The 22186-nt window shown below is 54.9% G+C and overlaps 2 protein-coding genes across 3 annotated transcripts in view; one reads left to right on the top strand and one right to left on the bottom strand.

Annotated features, from left to right (window-relative positions):
• The window catches only part of BAIAP2L1 (BAR/IMD domain containing adaptor protein 2 like 1), a 76099-nt gene extending 62371 nt beyond the window's left edge, over window positions 1–13728 (top strand). Inside the window, exons 12-14 of one of the 2 annotated variants that reach the window (XM_084886177.1) lie at window positions 863–1049; window positions 11241–11278; window positions 11822–13728. In XM_084886177.1, coding sequence (XP_084742303.1) covers window positions 863–1049; window positions 11241–11278; window positions 11822–11894 — 298 coding nt within the window. In that variant the 3' untranslated portion in view covers window positions 11895–13728. Of the gene's footprint in view, window positions 1–862; window positions 1050–11240 lie in introns of both variants that reach the window. The other variant, XM_084886176.1, reaches the window with a different exon arrangement.
• Window positions 13656–20572, bottom strand: BRI3 (brain protein I3). Its single transcript, XM_084886237.1, has 3 exons — window positions 20264–20572; window positions 19627–19729; window positions 13656–14066 (listed from the first exon to the last, which is right to left on the bottom strand). The coding sequence occupies exons 1-3, from the start codon at window positions 20403–20405 to the stop codon at window positions 13934–13936; spliced, it is 378 nt and encodes a 125-aa protein (XP_084742363.1). The 5' UTR covers window positions 20406–20572; the 3' UTR covers window positions 13656–13933.
• Window positions 20573–22186: the final 1614 nt, after the last annotated feature.

Raw genomic sequence — 22186 nt, 5'->3', positions numbered from 1 at the left:
CCGGGCGATCAGAATTCTGTCTGCATTTGTGGGAAACAGGTGGTGGGGACTGAGCGAGAGACGGTGCTCACCCTCTTCCCTAGTGACTTCTGTGTCCGCTGCGTGAAGGCTTCTCTGACTGACTGCGTGAAGTCTCCCCGCCAGGCCCACCCCCGCAGCCCTCTAGGACCACTCCCAGCACCTCTCCCACACTGGCTGCATTCCTCTTTTCCCTCCTTGTTTTTGTTAATCCTTATCCAAGGGTATTTTTCCATTGATTTGTAGAGGTGAAAGGGAGGGGGAGAGACAGAGAAACATTGATTAGTTGCCTCCCACACAAGCCTTGACTAGGAATGAGGGCCTGCAACTGAGGTATGCGCCCTTGGCTGGAATCGAACCTGGGACCCTTCAGTCTGAAGGTGGATACTTTACCCATTGAGCCAAACCCACTAGGGCCACCTTTCCCTCTTGACCTTCCTGAGCAGCCTGCAACACTTGGGACACCTTTTCTGTAACGCTCCCTACCCGGGTCTCCGGACCTGGCCCTCTATTGTCCTTGCACCTCACCACAGCCTTCTCCCTCTCCGCACTGGCACCCCCATCCACTGTGTAAACATAGGTGTTCCTCAGGGGCCGTCCTCAGTCCTTTTTCTCCTCTCCTTCCTGGGCCGTGTCTACTGCCATGGTTTCTGTTACACCGAGGGGCTTCCCTTGGCACCTCTATCCCAGTAACCCCCAAGTCTGCACTTCGATCCAGATAATAACTGTGATACTGTGTGTGTGTGACCTCCTCCTGCCGAGGCCTGTCTGATCACGGCGATTCTAAGTGTTGGGATCTGGTGGGAGGACCTTATCTAACTGGTTCTCTAACTCGGGCCGTTAGCCCCGTGCCAGTGAGGAGCATGAGCACCATGGACTTGTCGGAGAAGAGCTGTGCTGCCGTCCCCATCCCCCCTCCGGATTACCTGGAGTGCCTGTCCATGCGAGCGGCCGCAGACAAGGGAGCCGATGTTCCCAAGCCCACCTCTACCTTTAAAGCCCCGGCGTCCGGACCAGAAACCACGTCTCTCGTGAGTAGGGCTGTGAATAACGTCTCGTGTGCCCACGTCCTAGTGACAGTCTCAGGGCGGTGGGGGCGGGACCTCTCCTCGCTGCTCTCGGTCCTTCTCTGTCACACAGCCTTTCCGCCTGCTAGCTCCAGTCTCTTCGTTTTTATGTACCTGTTAGTGACCTGCAAGTCCCTAGTTTGCCAGACTGTCTCAGGTTTAGTCTCTCCTTCCTTTTGGTCATGGCTGCAGACCCTGCATCACTTAATCGCTGTCTTCTGCGTTTTCCTCCATTTCCACATTGTTTTCTGAAGGAAGGCTAAGGTTAAAGTGACAACCCACTCCCTACGTCCTCCGGAAGTGCTGTGCAGAAACGGTGTGTGCGTTATCTGTAATGCTGAGAAAGTCAGCAGACAGCTGTCATTCCTTTGCCAGTGGTGTCTTCTGAGTGACAGGCCGGTGGGCTCTGGAGGTCATGAGCAGAGGACCATGTGCCAGCAGCACCCTGTAGCCCGGAGTCTGTCCCTCAGCCCTGAAGGGGGCATCTGGGTGGCATGTGAATAGCAACAGCAGAGGACTTCTGAGGGTGACATCTAAGCCACCTGAATAGCAAGGAGCCCACCCTACAGGGATCAGGAGTAGAAAGTTTACAACCCCGAGGAGGGCACATCCTCAGCATCTTTGAGGAGCAGGGAAGGAGGCGATAAGTCCAGGGGGCCGGAGAATCGAGAGGTTTCTTGTTCCCCTCTTTTCAGTGTATATTACACAGCAGAGGAGGAGGAGGGATGGGGAACGGGAGGCAGCTGAGAAGGTGCAGCTGGATGGGCAGGCTGGGAGCATCTGGGTGACGGTGCAGGTGGGGTGGGGAGTTTGGAAAAAGAATCTGTTTTGAAGAGTAAGCGCGGGAACATGCTTTAGAAGAGCAGTAGGCACACAGGGCCAATGCTAAGGCTCAGTGACAATTTGGGGCCAAGATTTAACTTGGAAGGAGTCAGTGTGGCTATTCTTCCAGCAACAGGCAGCTGCTCTGCTAAAGCCCAGGGAAGCGGAGGAGCCGGGGAGGGTGTGTGGAGCTCTGTGGGCTGAGCTTGTGCCCAAGGTTGCAGGTGGCCTGGCACCCAGCCTTCCTCCCAGAAACACCCCCAGAGCACTGCCGGTGACCCACACAGTGGGTGCCTTTTAGTTCTCGTCCAGGTAGCGTGTGGTCCTTCCTGTGGTGCGTAAGAAGCCATCTCCCTGCTTCTCATGGCCGGAGGCGGGGCGGGGGGTCTCTCTCTGTCCCCATCACAACCCTAATGTTGGTGGTCTTGTTCACCTGTGAATGTGCATAGGTGGGCTCTCTGAACTGGGATCCCTCCTAAAAATGGCCATGTTCTGTGTGAGCCTTCAGGTGTCTGGAACAGGCCTGCCTCTTCCCAGGCTGCAGTGTCCTGTTCTGGTCCAGGAAATGCAAGGCTTTGAAAGCTCATTCATCTACATCTTTGTCTAGCTTCTCTTCTTTGATAAGCTCACTGCATGTATATTGTTTGCAGCTTTTTCATTCTAAATTACCCCAAATAGCTAACTCCAAAAGCTATTCAGAAGGAGGATATGTGGCTGTTGAAAATGAGCTATTCCATTCTGTCGGCATGGAGGGAGCTATTGCTTGAAAGGGCAGAGATATCAAATGCTATTTAGTAAAGGCTCTAGTACATTTTAAAACAATATTCAAACTATATGGAAATGACCTTAAGGCATTCCTAAACATATAAAAATTCCTTTTGCTTAAAGAGAAAAAAACTTTTATAGCTGCACGTCCCAAAACTCAGGGTCCCGGTTGGTCCGGTGTGACCGGTGGGTCTCTAGCGCCTTCCGGTTGTGTTTGGTTTCCAACTTTTCCTTAAAGGAAAATTCAAGCACACATGAAAGTGAAAAGAATAACCCAATGACCGAACGACCTAATCCAATAGCCAATCCATCTACCTAGCTTGTATTCATCTCTCCCCCTCTCGCTCCCAGATCAATCTGAAGCTAATGCCAAACTGCCTATCATTTTACCTATCTTAAAGATCCTTTTTTTAAAAAAATGACCACAGCACCAATGGTCATATTTTTAAAAACTGACAATAATTTCCGAGTATCATCAACCAGTCACTTCAAGTTTCTGATTGTCTCATGAAAAATTTGACAATATATTTGTTTGAATATGGATCCACGTCAGCTCCATGTGTTACAGTTGGTCACTGAGTCTCATGACAAGTGTTTGTTCTTCCTGGAACTCACGGGTAGAAGCATGTTGTAGTCCTGCAGGTGTCTGTCCCAATCTGGGTTTTCCCGTTGTCGCCAGTGGTGTCCTTGCCCACGTTCCCCGTTCTCCTGTATTTCCAGCCTTGGTCAGAGCCTGCTGTTGTCTGTTAGCCTGTTTTGCTTTGCTAGAGCATTTCATTGGCCGTGGCTAGCCCATCCAAAGGCACATGTGCCCGTGCCCGATTGTGCCTCTTCTTGTGCTATTAGCAGCCACTGATAATGACCACCTGCTCTGTTACTTTATTAAGGTATGATGCCTTTTAAGGTAAAAAGAATCTTGCCCCCAACTTGTAGTGCTGGAATTGCAAATAAAAACACTGGCATTTTTGCCAACTCAGAAAGCTGCCAATTTTAGAAAATGATAGCATGTTTTACTTCTCAGCATTTTCACCATGTGGATAAAGGTGGATGAAGAAAGCATTGATATAGTTCTTACTACACTGAATTGGATAAATTGAAAGATCACATTTTTAAATACCAATAGAGTCGATAATGACAGTCATTATTTAGCATTTGGACTTCAGATGAGGTCTAACTTATTTTTAAACCTCTTCGTTGGCTCATCTGCACTGACTGTCCATCCGCACTGAATACTGCCTTGGAAGGGCCGAGACTGCCCAGTAAGCTGCGGGCTGTGAGCAGTGCCCACCCTGTGGTGCCTGCCTCTCCTGAGCAGCAGCACTAGAGGCTCACAGCTTCCCCCTGAGGGCCGGGCGGGGCTGCTCCGAGAGGCGACCTGGTGCTCTGCGGTCACTCGCCGCCTCTGGGTCATTCTCGTGGAAGTCTCTCCCTTCCCACCGGGACCCATGCAGGGTCCTCAGTTCACCCTTCCTGCTGCTCCCAGCCGTCTCCCTTCCACACCCACCGGTGACCTGAGTCTCACCGAAGCCCTCACCAGGGCGTGGCGGAGGTCTGCCCGCATTTGAGGAGGAGCGGGCAGCGGTCCTCCGCACTCTCCGGGAATCGGAGAGGAAGCACTGCCCCTCCTGGTGCTGAGGCCAGCACTCCCGAGCCCTCGGGCAGGTGACTCTGTCTTGCAGGCTAGAGGCTTGTTCAGTCTTTCATTTCGCAGCCTGTAGTTTGGTTTCATTTAAAAAACATTTTAAAGCCCCCGCTATCTCAAGAGAAAGCCCTGCTTGTGAGGGTTCCAGTGGTGACCTCAGTTGTCACTGACTTTACAGCTGTTAGAACACTGAATGTTGTTGGGCTCCTAATGATGACGGAACCTTCCACAAAAAGGCGAGTTTATCACGCAAGCTGGTATAGTCCATACTTACCGCGAGGTCATATTTACAACTTTGGCAACAAAAATTACTATAGCAGCTGACTACTGTGCCCAAACAGACTTCTTTCTAAACATCATCAGACCATTGGTGAAGGAAGGCGCCCTGCAGGGAGGGCTCTGGGTCACATGCGGGGACCTCTGCCCTAGAGCTCACCCACTGGCACCACTGGTGGCTTACGGTGGTCCAGGCCCTGGGCCAGGCCCTGGCGAGACAAACAGGAGTGAGACCAGCCCAGCAGTTGAGTCCAGTGAACAGGTGTTTATTGTGGATGAAGGTGGAGAGGTGACAGGTGGTGGTAGGACTCCGGCTCCTGGGAAGCATCAGAGGCAGCATCTTGGGAGCAGGCATTTGAGCCACATTTAAAGGATGAAGTCTGACCAAACACGAGGCCTTCAGGCCTGCATTCGGGAACTTAGGTGCCTGGGTGCTGTCTGGGGCGTTGGACCAAGAGGCGGTAAGATAGGCCAGGAAGGGAGCACCGAGCCAGGAGCATGGGCTGCACGCTGTCCTCCCTCCATCCGAGAGTGGAGGGGGCCGGAGGCAGGCGGTCATGGAGAGGAGGCTCCGTGCAGAAGCGGGTGGGGGGGTAAGAGGTAGTGACAGGTGATAACTGGCAGGCCTGGTGACTAACTCAGGCCTACACAGAGAAACCAGTTTGTCAGAACTCTGGGAGCAGGTTTGGCTTACTCACATTTACATATTTTGGAGGCTTTTTTTAAAAAAATAATTTATGTAATTTAGAGCTCCAGATCTTTAACATGCTAACGTTGTAAAGGAAAAACATTCTTATCTGAAATTAAGGTACTCATTTAACTAGAAAAAATTGTTTTGGACCAAGGTTCCGAATAATTAAAAATAATCAGGGCCCTGCAAGCATGACTGTATCCAGGAAAAACAAAGCTTTCTCTGGTTTTTCAAGTGCCTGCAATTTGAGAGACCCTCTTCCCACATTTGTTAAGCATATGAAAAGTTCTCTTTCATGGGTATTTATATCGTTTATGATGCCAAACTGTTCAACATAGAGATGGCTTTACGGTGCAGTTTGTGTGAAGTCCACAGATAAACTGAGGGTGATGCCACTCCTGAGACAGATAAGGGTGAACTCCTGAGTTAACCTTTGTCCATCCCCTGCTGCTCTCAGTCAGCAAACCGTGCTGAATATTTTTACACCTGCCTGGCAGTCACAGCTGCCGGTTGTGGCTGAAGAGCCAAGTCCAAGTCTGTAAAAATTAAAATGTCTAATCACTATTCCGTATTTAAAATACTTTTGAAAGTAACACTTTTTCTGCTTATAAAAATAACCCATAGAATTTCTGTTTGGGTAGAAATTTTGGGAAACATGCACTAAGTATTGAAAATTTTAGTTATCTACAATATAACTAGATAACTACTGTTAACTTTTCACTTTATTTCCTGTGAGATGGACATAGGCATATTTAGAGATGGAGATGTTTCTCTCTCCCCAGCACCCACACACGGTGAGATCTCAGCGCTGCCTGGGCTCCAGCGAGCTGCTGGCCTGGTACCACATGGTGCCCTGGTGCCAGCCTGTGGATAGCGCCTCCACCCCCTCCGCCCGCAGTGCCTCCTGGGCGTGGGCCCCCTTTCTAACATCCCAGGAGGTACTATGGGGCCTTATTACCGCCCAGAAAAGTGACAGCAGCTTTCTGAGGTCCCAGAGCAGATTGGGAAACGCAGTTCTAACCAGTATCTCCCATCAGAACACCGTCGGCGAGACAAGTTCTGTGTACTGTCTGAGGTGCTGACAAGCTGCTGTATTATTTTTCTGATCTGGGGGTTATCGGAAACTCCATTTCACAGTGGTCACAAGAAAAGAGGAGCCGGCTTTAGAGAAAGTCAGCCAAGGCCGTAGGGCTTGAGGCCCTGCTGGCAGTGACTCCAGGACGGTCACTGTTCCCAATGTCAGACTCAGTGCCTCTGACCTCGGAATGGAGAGCAAGCAGAGGGCGTGTCACAGGTGCACAGCGAAGTTCAAGGACTGGCTCATGTTTCTGTCATAGCATCTCTGAAGTGATACTTCATGATCCTTGCAAACTGCAAAAGAAAACGAAACTCTGTCTCCAGCACACCCTCCCATTGCCTCTGCTGACACCCTTCAGCCAGTCAGGCAGCCTCCACAGGTGGTGGCAGTTCCAGGAACTCAGCTGGGGGCGGGCCGAGAACCGGTTCTGCTCCCACATGGCCTCAGGAGAGGTGGAGAGGTGGGAGCACCTGGCCTTAACAGCCTCTTAGCAACAGCAGGAGGCACAGGCCCCAGTCTTCCGTGGGTCCGAGCAGAAAAGACCAGTGCTTCTTCAGTACATGAAAGTGGGGGATTTCGGAGCAGACGAACGTTCCAGAACTGCATGCCCAGAATAGTGGCCATGGGGCCCGGGCAGCCGGGCAGCCGGAAAGTGGGTGGTGTAGTTAAGGAATGGGGTTTTCCATTTTAACCCTTTGCACTCCGAACCATTCTGGACATTGGCTACCAGCTACTCGACGCTACTTTGCGGCGGAAACGTGCGTTGAAATAACTCAATTCCCCGTAATCACTAATAAACTGCAATGTCCCCTGAGAGGGGACATCCGAGTGATATGCTAGAATTCCGATGTCCCCTGAGAGGGGTCAGCGGAGTGCAAAGGGTTAAATTTGTTTACTTTTCATTTGGTCACATGTGACTTGTGACCACCATGCTGAGCAGTCAGGTATGGATCGCACAGAACAGACGGTGTTCCGGTTAAAATCCTAAGAGCACGGTGCTCAGAAAGCACATGCCACGGCTGACCCCTGCCCAGACTCTTGAGGGCGGGGGACATGGTCCTGGATTTTGTATCAAAACTTCTTACCCAGCTGGACTGGTAGTTTCTTTCCTGACCCAGAATGCTTACCAGCCGATGATGATGGGGGGAGTATGTTCTGTCAGCCAAGGCTGGGGTCCATGGGAGCGGGCAAAACATGGTCTTCGCAGTTTCTGTAAGGCAGCCGTCAGCTGCTGTCAGCCACTGTGGTTGTGACACCAGGACATTTAGGCCAAGTCCCCTGTGCACCAGTACCGTGGGCGGAACGTCCCTGCACCGTAACCTGGGCAGCTGCCAGGCTGCCCTGTGATCTGGGGGCAGGGGTGGGGCTCTAGTGGCAGCCCTTTTAAATAATCAGATAACTAGGCTTTAAAAGGCTGGGGAACACCTTGACCTGCCTTCGTTTTAAAGCACACGTTTGCCGGCCCAGCATCTGCCCTCCACTCCAGAAAGCGGGCCCTTGGCTCCAGAAAGAGCCTGTGACCCCAGGCAGCTCTTTCCCCCTGGCCAGCCTTCCGTGTCCCCAGTTGCAGACTAGAGTGGTTGAACTAGATTGGAGGTTGTGAACTGGGAGGGCAGTCCGGCCACAGCTGAGCACTGGCATCCGCTGTGACATTTAACACCAGGGTCAGGTGTGCTTGTGTGCAGGTGACAGCTCACCTCCCGTGGCCTCAGATGAAGGAGGCTGTGTCCAGGGAGCAGCAGGACAGAGGGCGGGCACCATGTTGCCCTCAGGGCTGTGTCTCACCACCAGCCCTGCCTTCTGCGGTGAGGGCTGCCTCTCCCTGCCCGGGGGCCACACAGATCCCCTGCCCAAGTGTCTGCCTCCCATCTGGGAAAGGGGCTGTGCTGGTGGCCCGAGGTGACCAGGATCACTTGTAAGCTGGGGCCAGCTGGTCCCCTTCCAGGCAGGTGGGCCTGTGAGGGACATTCCAGCAGAAACCTGGGTGGACTGGATGCCATGTGAGTCACCAAGAGCCCGCTCAAGGTGGGCTTGGGTTTGGGTGCTTTTGTGGGTAAATCACAATGTGCCCCACTTTGCAGATCCCTGCTTGGTCGTGGTCAGCTGGTATGGGTTGTCTTGCTGTGCAGTCACAAGGCCTTCCCTGTCCTTGTGCCCCCTGGACAGCCCCTCCCCTCCCCTCAGGACGTGTCTGACCTGTCGGCATCTGGTTTCGTGCCTCAGTAATCTCCTGTCAAGTGCACTCTGGACCGGCATCATCCTGGCTGCCAAGAGGGGGCACAGACACCCAACAGGCTGCACCTACAAGGCCAGGGGGACTGGTCGGAACTCAGGCCTTGCTTTGGAAGTCCGAGAGAAAGCATGATCGGACGCGCACCACTGCCTCAGAGGACATGTCCTGCACAGGAGTGGCTCTGCGGCCCGTTGATGCAGGAGCTTGAATGGTTTAGGTCCACAGACCTGGTCTGAGCTCACGCCATGTGTCCGCACTCCGCGTGTCCTGAGGGGACAGGCTTGCAGGAGCCATCAGATCTAGGGGCACAGGGCACCAGGAGAGGCCTGCAGAGACCTCGGTGTTCCTGCAGGGCAAGGCAGCGTTTGCCGGGTGACTGGGGGGAGGGAAGCGGGCAAAGGCCAGGAGACCCCAAACCCCACTGCTCGGCCTCAGGGAGCCAGTGGAGGGACACGCTCGGATGGGAGCTCGGGGCTCCAGCATCAGCCCGTAAGAGGGATGGGGCTGTGCTCAGGTGTGAGGTGGGGAGGAGGCTCTGCAGACACTCGGGACCTAGCGTGAGCTCTCCTCACTGGAGGAATGAGGGCAGCGCCACGGCCGGCCTGGCTGTGCCTTCCCACTGCAGGGGGAAGGGAGGAGGGGCATGTTTGGGGACAGGGTAGACTTGGTAGATGTTAAAGGGGAAACCTTTGGAACTGTCCTTTTTATGGCAGACACTGAGGAATGCCATAGGAAGAAAAGTGCACAGTGACTTCTCACAAAGCAGCAGGTGTAGGCAGCAGCAGATCCAGAACCAGACATGACCCGGCACTGGATGGTTTCAGGCTGCTGTCTTAGATCAGTGGTCGGCAAACTCATTAGTCAACAGAGCCAAATATCAACAGTACAACGAATGAAATTTCCTTGGAGAGCCAAATTTTTTAAACTTCAACTATATAGGTAGGTACATTGTTATGAACTTAATTAGGGTCCTCCTAAGCTGGCCTTTGCTAAAAGCTCAAGGGGCCAAAGAGCCGCGTGTGGCTCGCAAACCGCAGTTTGCCGACCACTGCCTTAGGTCACTGTGCCCTCCTCAGCACTGTCGTCACTTTTCTTCCCAGGATGGACTGTGCCATTTCTCTCCCACCTTCGTTTCTCTCCACTGTTGTGGCTGAGCCCCCAGGTGACAAGGTGGCTGAACTTGTGCTGAAGCTCCCTGGGGGTGAGGCCCTCTGGGAACAAGCCCGGAGGGTGTGCCTTGGGGACAGTTGGGCTGCTCCCCATGGGGTGTTTCCGGTTCCGAGCAGCACCCTCCTCAGACGTGATACACACCGAGCACACCGTCCCACCCTGAGGAAAGGCGGGAGGAGGTGGTTTCCAGGGCGTCACGTGAAGGCTGAGCCTGGGGACTCTGGTTTGGCAGGAAGTGCACTTCCCAGGCCAAGAGGACTCGGCTGCCCTTCCTCCTGACCCCAGGGACCTTTTCCCGGGGGACCCCATCCCTCCGTTCTAGGCTTGCTTTCTGTTTGGCAGTAGGTTTGAGCACTCTCGTGACCCACGTCCTGGTGTAGTTTTATCCCTAAATCACAGAATGTGAGCACTGCACCAGGAGGGCCGCTCTGGGCCTGCGTGCCCTGTGGGCAGAGTCCATTTAAAGCCCTGCTGGGATGTGCTTCAGTGACGAGAGAGCCCGGACTCTGCCTCCGGGTGCTGGGGCCGCCATCAGGATGCGCTGGTTGGTCCTGAGGTTCAATGTCAAGATGTGGGTCCTCAGATGCCCGGAGACAGCAGGCACTGGTCTGAACCCGTGTCCCTAACCCTCTGCCTTGAGTGTCAGTAGGACCAAAACCCAGGAGAGGCCTCCCGAGGAGCCCTGGTGTGGGCTTCGGCGAGGCATGGCCTTCAAACCCCAGCTGGCTGGCAGCGGGAAGTGCGAGGAGCTGTAGGCAGTGTTCAGAGGGCAGTGCCCTGACCACGGGGAGTCCTGGGAGCTTCCGGTCAGGTCTGGTCTGGCAGCCCCTTGGTCAGACAGTGGCATACTGCCCTCTCCTGGGCGGCACTGAGGAACCTCACAGCAGTGCTTTCCTAGACCAGCCAGAGCAGGTTCAAAGCAGATTCTTGGCCTGTAAGCTTTATGGAATGAAGGAAAGGAGGCCCCTGGCCACACTGGGAGACCCCAAGGCACCTGCAGGCTCTGGTGGTTCCTGAAGACCGAGACAGTGTTTACACGTCCTTCTCTTCCCTTTGTGCAACTTCCTGCAAGATCTCTGGGGAGCACTGGGCACCAGTCTGGGCACCAAAACCCACCGACATTTCATTTTCACGGTTTTTTCATGGCTTCATTCAGGACTGAGCTCCCAAAAAGCCACCAGTACTCACAAGTTTTACACCGGAAACAGGCTGTGGGCAAGGAGCCGCAGGCCTGTTCCCTCTGAGTGTGAGATGGCCAACACGGTGCAGGTCCCTCACTGTCTTTTAAAACGTCTGTTCTTCCTGTTAACCTTTTAAGTGAATTTACCTAGCTAGTCAGTCTCTAATGAACAGAGACTTCACCTTTAAATATTCATAGCTTTCAACAGTCCCTTGTGTTTTAGATGCCTTTACCTTCAGGTCTGGTTTAAAAGTCTTAATTTCATGAGCCTTCCATAAACTTTATCATCTTTCCACAGAGTAATACAAACGGGACTGCAAAGCATCCTTTCCTCAGGTACGTGAACTCTCCCCTAAGCCCTTCTGAGCTGCACTGCCCCGTTGGCGAGTGGCCTGCAGTGTCCCTGGGAGGGCCTTGCCCCGAGCACAGCCCAGGAGGCCCGATCCTGAAAGCAGCCTCAGACCTGGGGGGTCAGGAGAACGCAGCCACCTTGCTCTCCTCACAGTCCAGGAGGCATGTGCCCGATCCAGAAGGGGGGCTCCTGGTCACAGGCCGTGCTTGGCAACACAGTGATCCAGGCCCAGTCTCAGATGGCTGTCCACCTGCCCCTGCCACAGAGGACTGCAGAGGGTGCCGAGTGCTTACAGCATCGGTCGATGCACCGAAGGGTCTCGGGTTCTATTTCTGGTTAAGGGCACGTACCTGGGTTGCAGGCTCAATCCTGACAGAGGCAACTAATCAATGTGTCTCTCTCACTTCGACATTTCTCTCTCCATTTCACATCAAGGGGGGGTGGGGGGGATCATCAGGTGAGCATTAATCAAAAAAAACTCCCATCTTAAGGTATTTCTGCAGACTTTGTTTTTCCTTCCCCCACAGTGGAGAAAACCCTTTTGCTACTGTGAAACTCCGACCAACGGTGACAAACGATCGGTCAGCACCAATCATTTGATGAAAAGATGGCCAAAGACTTCTGGATCTTCTTATGTTCTCACATGTGAAGTCATAGGTGTGGTGCAGCTGTAACTGTCATGACGCTTCACCAGAGGGTGCCTGATTTTAAACGTATTCTACTTTAGCAAATCAATGCATTTTCTTAATTTCACATAGTTGGTTTTGCACATTTCTGTCTTTAAGAAGATAAATTGAGTGACCAACTCAATCATTTAAAGTATTTTCTTCCTATTTTGTTCAAAGAGCAGTAAATTTGGTTCTAATCCTTACTGAATCATTTTTTAAATATTCTGATTATTTTTGAAATAGCCAGAATAAGGGATAGTCTGTGCTTTCAGGACTGGCTTTCTGTATCTACATGTAGCTGAGACCACATTTGTATTTTATAAAGTACCTGCTCTTAAGTAGCATGTAATGTTTATCCAAAGGAAAATCTTAAGCAATATAAATTATGAAAATATTATGTAAATTTCAACTTTTAACTTAAAATTTTAGTCAAATGCAGAGCTACCCAAGATGGAGAAACCCCAACCTTCCCGTGATTAGGCCCAGCTGTAAAACGCTGGGGTGTTCTGCCTGTCCCCATCACAGCCATGGTACTTAGTACTTGAATGCCCCAGAACCTCTGGGTTTGGTAGCTCTGAGGCACCAGTGAAAACCCACCAGGCCAGGCTGCATGTGGGCCTGGTCAGGGGGCACCACATGCGCCAACCAGGGGACTTGCTCATAAGCTAGCTGACCAAAGCCCATCAGCCCCTCATTTCCTCTGACACTTTCCCATCAGATCCTGATGCAGACAGTGCTCACGGAGCCAGGACCTCTGCGAGTGGTGGCTGTAGGAGCTGCGCTCTAGCCGAGACCCACTGTCATGCGCTAGGCACCTGGGCGGCTCCGGGAGGGATTCACCGCTGACTGTCGGGGGTTAGGCCCTGTGTGGGCGGAGTGGAGCATCATGGTTAAATGTCACACCCAGGCCATTCACTGTGTGGGCAGGGAAGGGGGGCTTTTTGTTCATACAGCTCCTTTGTTCTTACCGTTATTACCGTTTTTCTGTAAGCTTGAAATTGGCCAAAGTCAACTGCAGGTAAAAGCAGTGTGAGTGCATGACACCCCAGGTTCATGGTCCTAGCCTCCTCCTCCTGTGTCAGCCAGTGGGGAGCTAATGACATGGGAACGTGAGGGCTCCCCACGACTGAGTCAGACCGAGTGCAGGTGTCAAGCAGCACCTGTCCTGCAAGAAGACGCACCCGCCAAGAAACCAGTCGGCGAAGTGGCCACTCTCCCACCACTTAAGTAAGAGTGGGGTTCACGGAAGCCCCTTATTTTTCAACCGTGGTTTTAGAGGTGTGAGGAGGAGTGAGGGTCCCCTGGCTTTGTTTTAGCGATACGTGGGCCTGCGGTTAGCAGGTGTAATTCGCAGGCCACTGGGCTCACCCGGCCGTCTCCACCTTCATAGAGTGGACGACATGTCACTTACCTGCCTCACACAGGAAGGGAGGGCTTGCCTTGTCCTTGGCACTGAGGGGCATGCTCTGAAAATGTCAAGGTATTATGTTTTATTATAAAATAAAAGAACGTGAAAACAAGAACGTTTTCTTGAGCTGTAAATGCCTATCAAGAAAAATAACAGAATTGAACAGTGTTGAAGCTGGGTGGTGGGTACGTAATTCTAGTTTCTTTTTCACGTTTGAAATTTTCCAAACAGAAGTTAATTTCTGCAAGTGGCAGTGTGCAAACACTGAATAAGCAGATCCAGGTAAACAATGGTATGAATCTCATTTATTTAAAACAATTTCTCACCTTTCTCAAATTGAAGACTGCAAAAAATAAAAGTGCTTTTCTGAGTTGTCATTAACCCTGGGAGCAGTGTTGTCACGTGTCCACACTCCGTGACCTGTACCCTGAACCCAGCTCACACATGCCAAATCTATCCCACCTCCCTTACAAAACAGCCCCGAAGCTTAATCAAATAAAGCTACTGTACATGTTTCCATTAGAAAAAGACACTGGAGGAAGGGAGCCAGGTGTGCGGTTCCCTTAGGAAAAGTTTGCTCCACAGTTGGGACATCTTCGCTTCCTCAAGGCAAAACAGCAGAGGAACCCGATGGGGAAGAAGATGATGGCCATTAAGATGCCCAGGAAGGTGAAGGAGTCCTCCAGAACCCCGACTCTGTGGAGAGAGAGGGGGGCTTAGGTTAGGGCCCTCGGCCTGATGTCCCCCAGACCTTTGGTGTGTCAGTGCCACCAGCCATGCCACCTGGAGATCCGCCAACAGCCTGCCGTGTCTGGAGGGAAGGCAAACTGCTGCTGCCACCACACCCCGACCGGGAAGGAGGGGGAAGCTGCTCGAAAGCTACCCTCGCTCACTTAGAAAGGCACGTTCAGCGGCCGTGCCATCGACCACAGCTCCTTTTATAAAGGCACGTTCGGCGGCCATGTCATCGACCACAGCTCCTTTTACCGAAGAACAAGGAACAAATGCTCGTTCATGAAATTTTTACGTCTCTGAAAATACAAGGCCAAGAAAACAATCGTTTGAGTATTTTTTCCCCAGAATTGAAAAGTGTTTTATCCCTAGAGGGCAATATTACAAACAGGAATCGAGTTCAGAATTTTGTTTGGTTTTTCTATTTTCGGGGGGAGGACGGGCAGCAGATTTCTAATGGAAGACAAATCGGCCATGTTCACCAATGTCTAAAAGGCCACTTGAGAAATTTCATCTCAAACTTCAGGGGGAAAAAGACACATTTAACCTTTTAGTGCACAATCTATACTACCTAAGACCTGGGGACATCACCGAGCAGGTGCCAGTGAGTATAGGTCAGAGACCTGGACTCACCACCCAGACTGAAGGCCCCCAAAGTGAGGAGCAAGAGCTCCACCTTTAGTCCTTCTGGAAAGTTCTGGACACGGCTGAAATGAAAATGAGAACACAAGAGCCGGCTCAGCCCAAATGAGATGTTCCACTCCCACCAGACAGACCTGGGAGCCAAGGAAAGCCAACAGGGACCAGCTGCTCCCTGGGGGCTGGGGCACCTGCAGCCCTGACCACCTCGCTGTGAGCTGAGGGCACCTGCAGGTGGGGAGGGCCTGGCATTCCTTCCCGCTGCTTTAATTCCTTTGCACCCATTCTCCCACGCCCCTGCATGTCCGCCCAGCTTCCTTGGTCTTTCTGAAGCCACTGCCTCTCCACTTCTCAGCCCCTCGTCAGCAAATACTGCTAAGGATCCCAATGCCCACAACGTTCCGCTCCTTGTTTTACCCCCTTTTGCATGGAGGAGAAGGGAGGTTCCGCTTAATGAAAGAATAAACAAGAGGGCTTCCTCCTCAAAATGCCAGAGCTGCTACTGCTGCAGCCCCTTCTCAGGAAGTCACGAGCCCATGTGACGGCTGCTAACCATCAGCTGCAAGAGGGCCGGTGCAGCACACCCCCCAGCCCAGCCGAGCCGAGCCGAGCCGAGCAGGCTCCCTCTCCACTGGGAGTCATGAAAAATACACCAGGATAAGAGGAAGTCTGGTTTTCAACAGCTTTAAGAAAGTCACCATGTCCACCCGCCGCCACCCACTCAGGAGGGAAGTGCCTAAAACATCTACAAGGGACAGCACATTCTGAAGTATTTCCCAAACGCGCTCATCCTGAAATACGGTTCCCCATGAGCTCTGCAGAAAAGGCAGGGAGGGGGTGTTTGGTCAAACTGCATTGGAGTCACCACGTGCATTCGTTTAGAAAAGGACCTGAGCTCCTGTAGGAAAGATGCCCATTTCCCTTTGTCTCAACCCATTTCCCAGGCTCATGGGTGCCGCCCTTCGTGTGTGACCAGCTGGACTAGAGCACAGGCAAGGCCAGGTCTGAGGGACAGCGATCGGCAGGCCTGAGTGTGTGTGGCAGGTACCACTTCCTGTGTTCTAAGTACTACAAAGGTCAGGTCCTCCGCCCTCCGGGCTGTTCAGGGCCCTCAGACCACATGTCCAGACGGGCGGCGTCAGATCCAGCTGAAAAGGCACCTGAGGCCCTGCTGCCAAAGGAGGGGATGGGGCTCAGGAAGGCCCTGGGCCACCAGCTGCTTCCCTGCACGGAGGTGGATGTGATAGGCTGGGAGCACACCTGCTCTGCCCACAGTCATGGCCAACAGCTGCTACAACTACTGATGCTGATCCAGCCACTTCCAGAGCAGAGAGGTGGCCTTCGGGAGCTCTGGCACCAAACCAGCTCTACCCATCTGGGGCCTCCCCGTGCCTGTGCCCGGCAGTTAGTGCCCGGCTCCGGCACCCTTACTCCTCATCCCCACTCACTCACTGCACAGCACAGAGTGGCCCAAGAGAGCAATTCCAGCCCAGCCCTCACAGAAGGACAGCCTCAGGGAGGACTTCCTCCAGGTCATCCAAGGCCTGGAGCCTGGGGGTGGGGGGTTAGGGGACAGATGCCCAAAGCACCCAGCCAGCTCCCTTCCGAGACCAGGTCCCAGCTCTATCCTCAGCAGCGGGAGGCACACCTGCCTCTCTGGGGCAGTTGGGAACAAGCCTGAGGACCAGGCCTCTGAGCAAAGTGTAGGCCAGAGCAGGGGCCTGGGAGTCTTCCACCATCCCCAACCCCCAGCCCAGGATGTCCAGGCAGTCAGCTCCCCAAGATTCTGTCACAGGCCCCGGCCTCTCTGAGCTGTCCACACCACCTTATCACCCTGAGCCGTGTCCCGCTTCCGCCCTGCCTCTCCCTCCCAGCACTCTCCCAGGGTCACCAGCAGTGCCCATGCTGACCACCCATGCCGCACCCTGGACTGACACTTTTCCTTCAGCCTCTGTCTTGGCTCCCATGACCCCACTTGCTCCTGGATTTCCTCCTAAAAGCTAAACACCCAACGATACCTATCCAGTGTCGGCGGGGGCCCAGTGCCAGGCAGGCCCTGCGCCTACTGCTTGTGCCTACTACTTGCATCACATTCCAGGTTTGACCCCTGCTGCTCAGGGCCTTCTCACCACAGCCAAGGTGAACTCAGCCAGGCCCAGATCCCAGACCACAGTGCTACCACTTCGTCCTGCATCCAGGGGCAGCTGTATCCCCACAGGAGGACTGGTTCAGAGGCCACGGCGGGGCTGAGATGAAGTCAAAAGAAACATTCATACAGTTGGCTAAAACGGGAGGGTGGAGTCGGGCTGCTTAAGGGAAGGCCGGACGATGACAATGACAAGTGACAGACCTCTTACACCAGACCTCACTCAGGGAATGGCAGCCGTGTGACCAGCGAATTCCTGCCAAGCCGCCCGGGAGGGCAGGGACGGCGCTTGGCGGGCGGGATGGAAAGGGAGGCAGCAGTGCAGTCCCTGAGAAGTGGCCTGTCTCCCAACCCCATGACTCCAGACACACAGCGGCTGCCCCGGACTGCGCCCAGGGGAAACCTCTCCTCCCCGGAGGGGCCCGCACCAGGGAAACCTCTCCTTCCCGGAGGGGCCCGCACCAGGGAAACCTCTCCTCCCCGGAGGGGCCCGCACCAGGGCCCCTACCACCCCACCCCCAACCACAGTGGCGCTCCCCGGGAAAGTGCCCGGGCCTCTCCCTCCTTAGTGCTGCCCAGCTCTTGGCCAGCCTCGGCCCACTGGCCAGCCACGCCCACACCACGCACCACTGCAGAGGCAGAGGGCTAAGACACCCCCCCCCCCCAGCAGGAAGGGCAGGGACACTCCCATGTGAGAAACCCAAGTTATTGCTGGCGTCTGTTCTTCTCACACCACAGACAAGAGGGCCCACAGGAGGACATGCCTCGGGGGGAGTCAAGAGTGTTTGGTCCCAACTCGATCCCCCAAACCTGTCCTCAGAGCACCCACTCCTCACTGCCTGCCACCCGCCACCCAGAGGCGGAAGAGAGTGATCCCAAGAAAGAAGCCTGGTTCCAAATGCAGGCACCCTTACCCTCAGCCCGCGGAAAACTCCGAGAGCAGAGAACACAGCCGACCTTAGTCCGGATTCCGAATGACAGGGGCCATGGGGCAGAAGCCGCGGGCCTCCGGAATGACACAGCTCCCGATGGAGGGAAAAGGGGTGTCGGGAAATGCTCCCCCACCTGGCAGCAGCCCAGCCAGTGGCCGGAAGCTTCCCAGCCCTGGAGACATCTCAGCCTTGGCTCCCCGCCTCCACCAGCCACAGGGGGCTCGGCGCTGGGGTCCACTCCTCTGAACTCAGGAACTGGGCCTACAGAGCCTCACAGACTATCCATCCCACAGATATCCCATTTCCCAGAGGGGAATAGGCCCAGCTGGTGGCTGCCAGGGCCAGGGTCTGAACCCAGCTCCTATGGCAGGCTGGGCACTCCTATGAAGTGGCAGATATGGCAGGAAGACACTGAAATCCCAGCCAGATTCCTCTGCTTCAGGCGCCTTCCTGATCTTCCTTGAATTTGCCAGCCTAACACCCCTCCTTCAAATGGGAGATGATCTGAAGACCCCACTTCGAAAACTAGGCCCTGGGAACCCTCCAGCGGCGCCGAGTGGGGACCGAAGGGCTATGCACACACCGAGGCTGAGCACCCAGGGCCAGCCTCAGCTAATACTGTGCTTTCCCAGCACTCCCTCTCCCTGTAACTTCCCGGGAGGCCAGGTGGCTCTCTCCACATGGGACCAAGCCGTGAGCCTTGCCCTGTCCAGAAGCATGGGACCAGCCCCCAAGTCCATGCCGCGGCTAATCCACCATGTACAGACCTTCAAACCCCACAGCTCTGACGCCCCCTAGTGCCGCATGGAGAGAGAGGCACTCAGGAGGAGGCCCTTGTCTGCCCTCCTCTCCCTCCCCCTTCACATTCTCCAAAGGCCTTTCACCAGCTATGTCAGAAAAGACACCCTTTCTGGATTTGCAAATGGGGTTCGCTGGCACACAGCTCCAGGGACTCTCCCTGCCCATAGCCCTTTATTGAGCGCATGGTTGGCTCTGGCAGGCCAGTCTTTTGGGCGCCCCCCCCCCCCATGCCCTCCCTCTTCCTGAGCCCTAGCTCCCCCCGTGACTCTGAAATCATTAACTTCCCTTTGACTCCACTGGGGGCCTTCTAGACGCACTTTTGAAATTAAGTCTAAGTGTAAACCAGGGTTTCTCAATCCCATCTCAGAATGTGAACTTCCTCCTCCCAGGCAGGAAAAAGGTCCATGCCAAGTCCGTGCTCTCTCAGCTGTCCAAGCATTGAATCCACCGAGGGCAGGGACCAGTCTTCCTCTGGTTTGGATCCTCAGGACACACAGAACAAGCGGCTCGGGCCCTTCTGATCAACAGGCATCGGAAAACTGGAGGCTCCAGTCCAAGGATAGAAAAACCGCTCCCGCTGGGAGAAGAACCATGGGTTTCCACTAATAGCGCTCACAGCTGTAGCTCTCCTGGCTCCTAGGACCTCCTCCTTCTAGAGCACATGGGCCACCTGAGTCGGGGCTCCCTGCCCGCACACTTCACAAAGCCCGTGCCCTGAAAAGGAAGCCACCACCGCCTCAGGAACCAGGATGTGAGACTGTCAGCCCAACTGCATCCCAGTCACTTGGGGCTCAATGGTCCACACCACTCAACTGTCCAAGAAACAGAACCCACCCCAGTTGCTCTAGGAAACATGTTCAACCCAGGATCACCGAACCCATGCTTGCCCACTGCAGCTTGTCCCAAATCCAGACTGACCCACCTCAAGGACCCTGCCTTTGTGAGATTCTGGGGGTGTCCCCCCAGAGGCTTCTGGGGGCCAGCCAGCCCCAGACCTGTGACATACCTGCAGACTGGGCAGCCGCCAACGACAACGATGGAATTGGCAGGGTACCGGGTGACATTTCGACTGTGGATGTTGTAGACCCTGGGGTGGCTGGTAGGTATCCCTGTGGACAGGAAGGCACATCAGAAAGGGGCAGGGGAACTGCTGCCCCTGCCCTTCCTCCCGGCCACCAAACTCTCCTTTTCAAAATCAAGACAACAGCTGCCCTCACCAAGTGCCTCCAAGGGCTCTATGAGGTGCTAAAGGGCAGGCAGAGCCTCGTTAATAAAGTTAATTTGAAACTGGGTTGTGAGGCTTCCTGAGAAAGGCGGGCACCTCCCCCCCCCACCCCCCAAGGTGTGCTGAGGGCGCTCGGGCAGCGCCCAGACGCCAGGGCCCGCCAGCAGCTTCCTGGTGCGGGAGGTTCCCCGGCCCCTCCTCGGGGGCTGCGGACACTAGGGCCCCGCGTTCCCGAAAGGCGCGCTGGTGCCCGGCTGCGCCGGGGGAAAGTTGGTTTGGGGTTAAAGGTCGCCGGAGGACTCGGTCTCAAGTTTGCTCCCGGGGCGCCGCCCGCTTGGCCCGCCCCCAGCCCCGCCCCCGAAGCCCGTTCCCCAGCTCCCCCGCCCGGACCCCACACCGCCCCCGCCCGCGGGCCCACCTGTGACGAGGTAGGGGTAGGGCGGCGGCGGGGGCGCGGTGGGGATGGCGCCGTAGCCATGCGGGCCGCACGCGAAGTCGCCCTGGCCGGCCTCCAGGTTGTAGGTGGGCGGCCGGTCCTGCAGCAGGGGCTTGTGGTCCATGGCGGGCGGCGCCCACCGCGCCCGGCTCGGCTCCCGCTCCGGCTCCGGCTCCGGCGCTGACTCGTGGGGACACCCGGGCGGCGTAGAGGCGAGTCCCGCTCCCGGCGGGCGGCGGGCGGGCTTCCCCTCCGCCCCCCTCCCGCCAGTCACAAGACTCGGGTCACGTGGCGCGGCTCCCGGCGGGGGGGCGGCGCGGGGCGGGGCGGCGCGGCGTCTTAAAGGAGCCACCGCCAGCCACCTGTTGGCGGTGACCTAGGCGCCTTTCTGCCGGTCTCCCCGCCTGGCATCCGCTGCTCCCAGATCTCCCATCTCGAGGAGAACGCGCGCGCACACATACACCCCGACCCGCACCCCCACCCGCAGACGCTGCACCAGAGTCGTGGCCCTTGGACCCCCGACTCAGCGTTAGGGCTGGCCACCCATCTCCAAGGACTCGGAGACTCTGCCGGGGGGGGATCCTAAGGCCCAAGCCCACCCACCACGGGGCTCGGAGGGCCGGGAGGAGGGCCACCCCTGGACGTCGCCGCCCCTGGGCAGAAGGACGGGGCTCCGCATTCTGAGCGGCTCTGACTCCCCATCAGCATGTAACCAGGGTCCGTGGAAGCGTCAACTCCCACGGGAAAAAGCAGGGAGCGTGTCTGAGCCCGGCCTGCTGCGCTCAGCTGGGGTTTCCTTGACAAATCAGATGAGGGGATTTATAGTACTGGCTACCAATAACTCCCCAGAGGGACAAAAACCCTGGGCACCTCCTGGGTGACAGGCACTGTCCAATCACTGTTCCTCGGCGTGGCTAACTGTCACAGTAACTCAGGAGGTATTTATTCCTAATTTACAGACCAGACACTGAGGCTCAGTAGTGAGGACGTGACCTACACTTGACCGAGATCCCTCTGTCAGGCTCCATCACTGAAGCATTTTTGTTGTCAAACCTAATGCTTAATGGGTTTGTAACAACACTTCAAAAAGAACGATCTGCAGCCCTGACCGGTGTGGCTCAGTGGTTAGATTGTCCCCCGCACAAAGGGAATGGGTCTCAGTCCCATCCCCAGCCCTAGTCTGTGCAGGAGGCAACCAACCCATGTGCCTCTCTCCCCTCCCTTCTTTCCCTCCCTCCCTCACTTCCACTCTCTTTAAAAATCAATGTGTGTGTGTGTGTGTGTGTGGGGGGGGGTTATCCTGTGTGAGGCTTAACACAAAAAGAGAAAAGAAAGCTCTGCAAGCCTGAGGCCCCTCACGTTTGCAGCTCCTCGGAACCTCCCGTCCTTTGTCATGTGGCCTGAATTTTGACGTAGGTCAGGGACAACTGCAGCTCCCTGCCTGATCTTCAATTGCTCCTAACACACCAATGTCAACTGAAGGTCGCTTGCTGTAGCCAATTCAACTCAACAGTAAGCAACCCTAACGGGATGTTACAGCTCCACTGGTGCGGTAATTCCAGCCACCAAGTATGTCTTTGGTGTAAACTGGAAGTGAGTGTCTCAAAGCAGACTTATATAGAAAGAAGTGCCCACCCCTGATCCCTGATTGGCCCACTTTCATGCAAATAGTCTAACCACCACTGTCCTGATTGGTTGGAATGGAGTTCCTCTAATGGTTCAGTAAAAATGCTAATGAGGATATAGTTGTGCAGCAGATTGGATGGGGAAAGCCTCAGTCCCATTGGTCCAATTTTGATCCTTGGCACTCCCACAAGAGTCAGCTCAGCTGGGCTAGAAGACGGACAGAAAGCCTGGAAGTTTCCCCTGAAATGTGGTGTACATGAGGGACCTGTGTAAGCAATG

The sequence above is a fragment of the Pipistrellus hanaki genome (genome assembly GCF_964339955.1).
Source record: "Pipistrellus hanaki genome assembly, chromosome: 5".
Classification (NCBI taxonomy): Eukaryota; Metazoa; Chordata; class Mammalia; order Chiroptera; family Vespertilionidae; genus Pipistrellus; species Pipistrellus hanaki.
Note: the sequence above shows the minus strand (reverse complement) of the source record. Positions and strands in the feature narration are given on the sequence as shown.

What these genes read in the sequence shown, in the direction of transcription:
- BRI3 (XM_084886237.1), bottom strand. Translation starts at nt 20,405, where the DNA reads ATGGACCACAAGCCCCTGCTGCAGGACCGGCCGCCCACCTACAACCTG. An exon ending in CTACCCCTACCTCGTCACAG is followed by an intron (nt 19,730 to 20,263) that starts GTGGGCCCGCGG and finishes TCCTGTCCACAG; the next exon opens with GGATACCTACCAGCCACCCC. An exon ending in GGCGGCTGCCCAGTCTGCAG is followed by an intron (nt 14,067 to 19,626) that starts GTATGTCACAGG and finishes CTCTCTCCACAG; the next exon opens with AGTCGGGGTTCTGGAGGACT.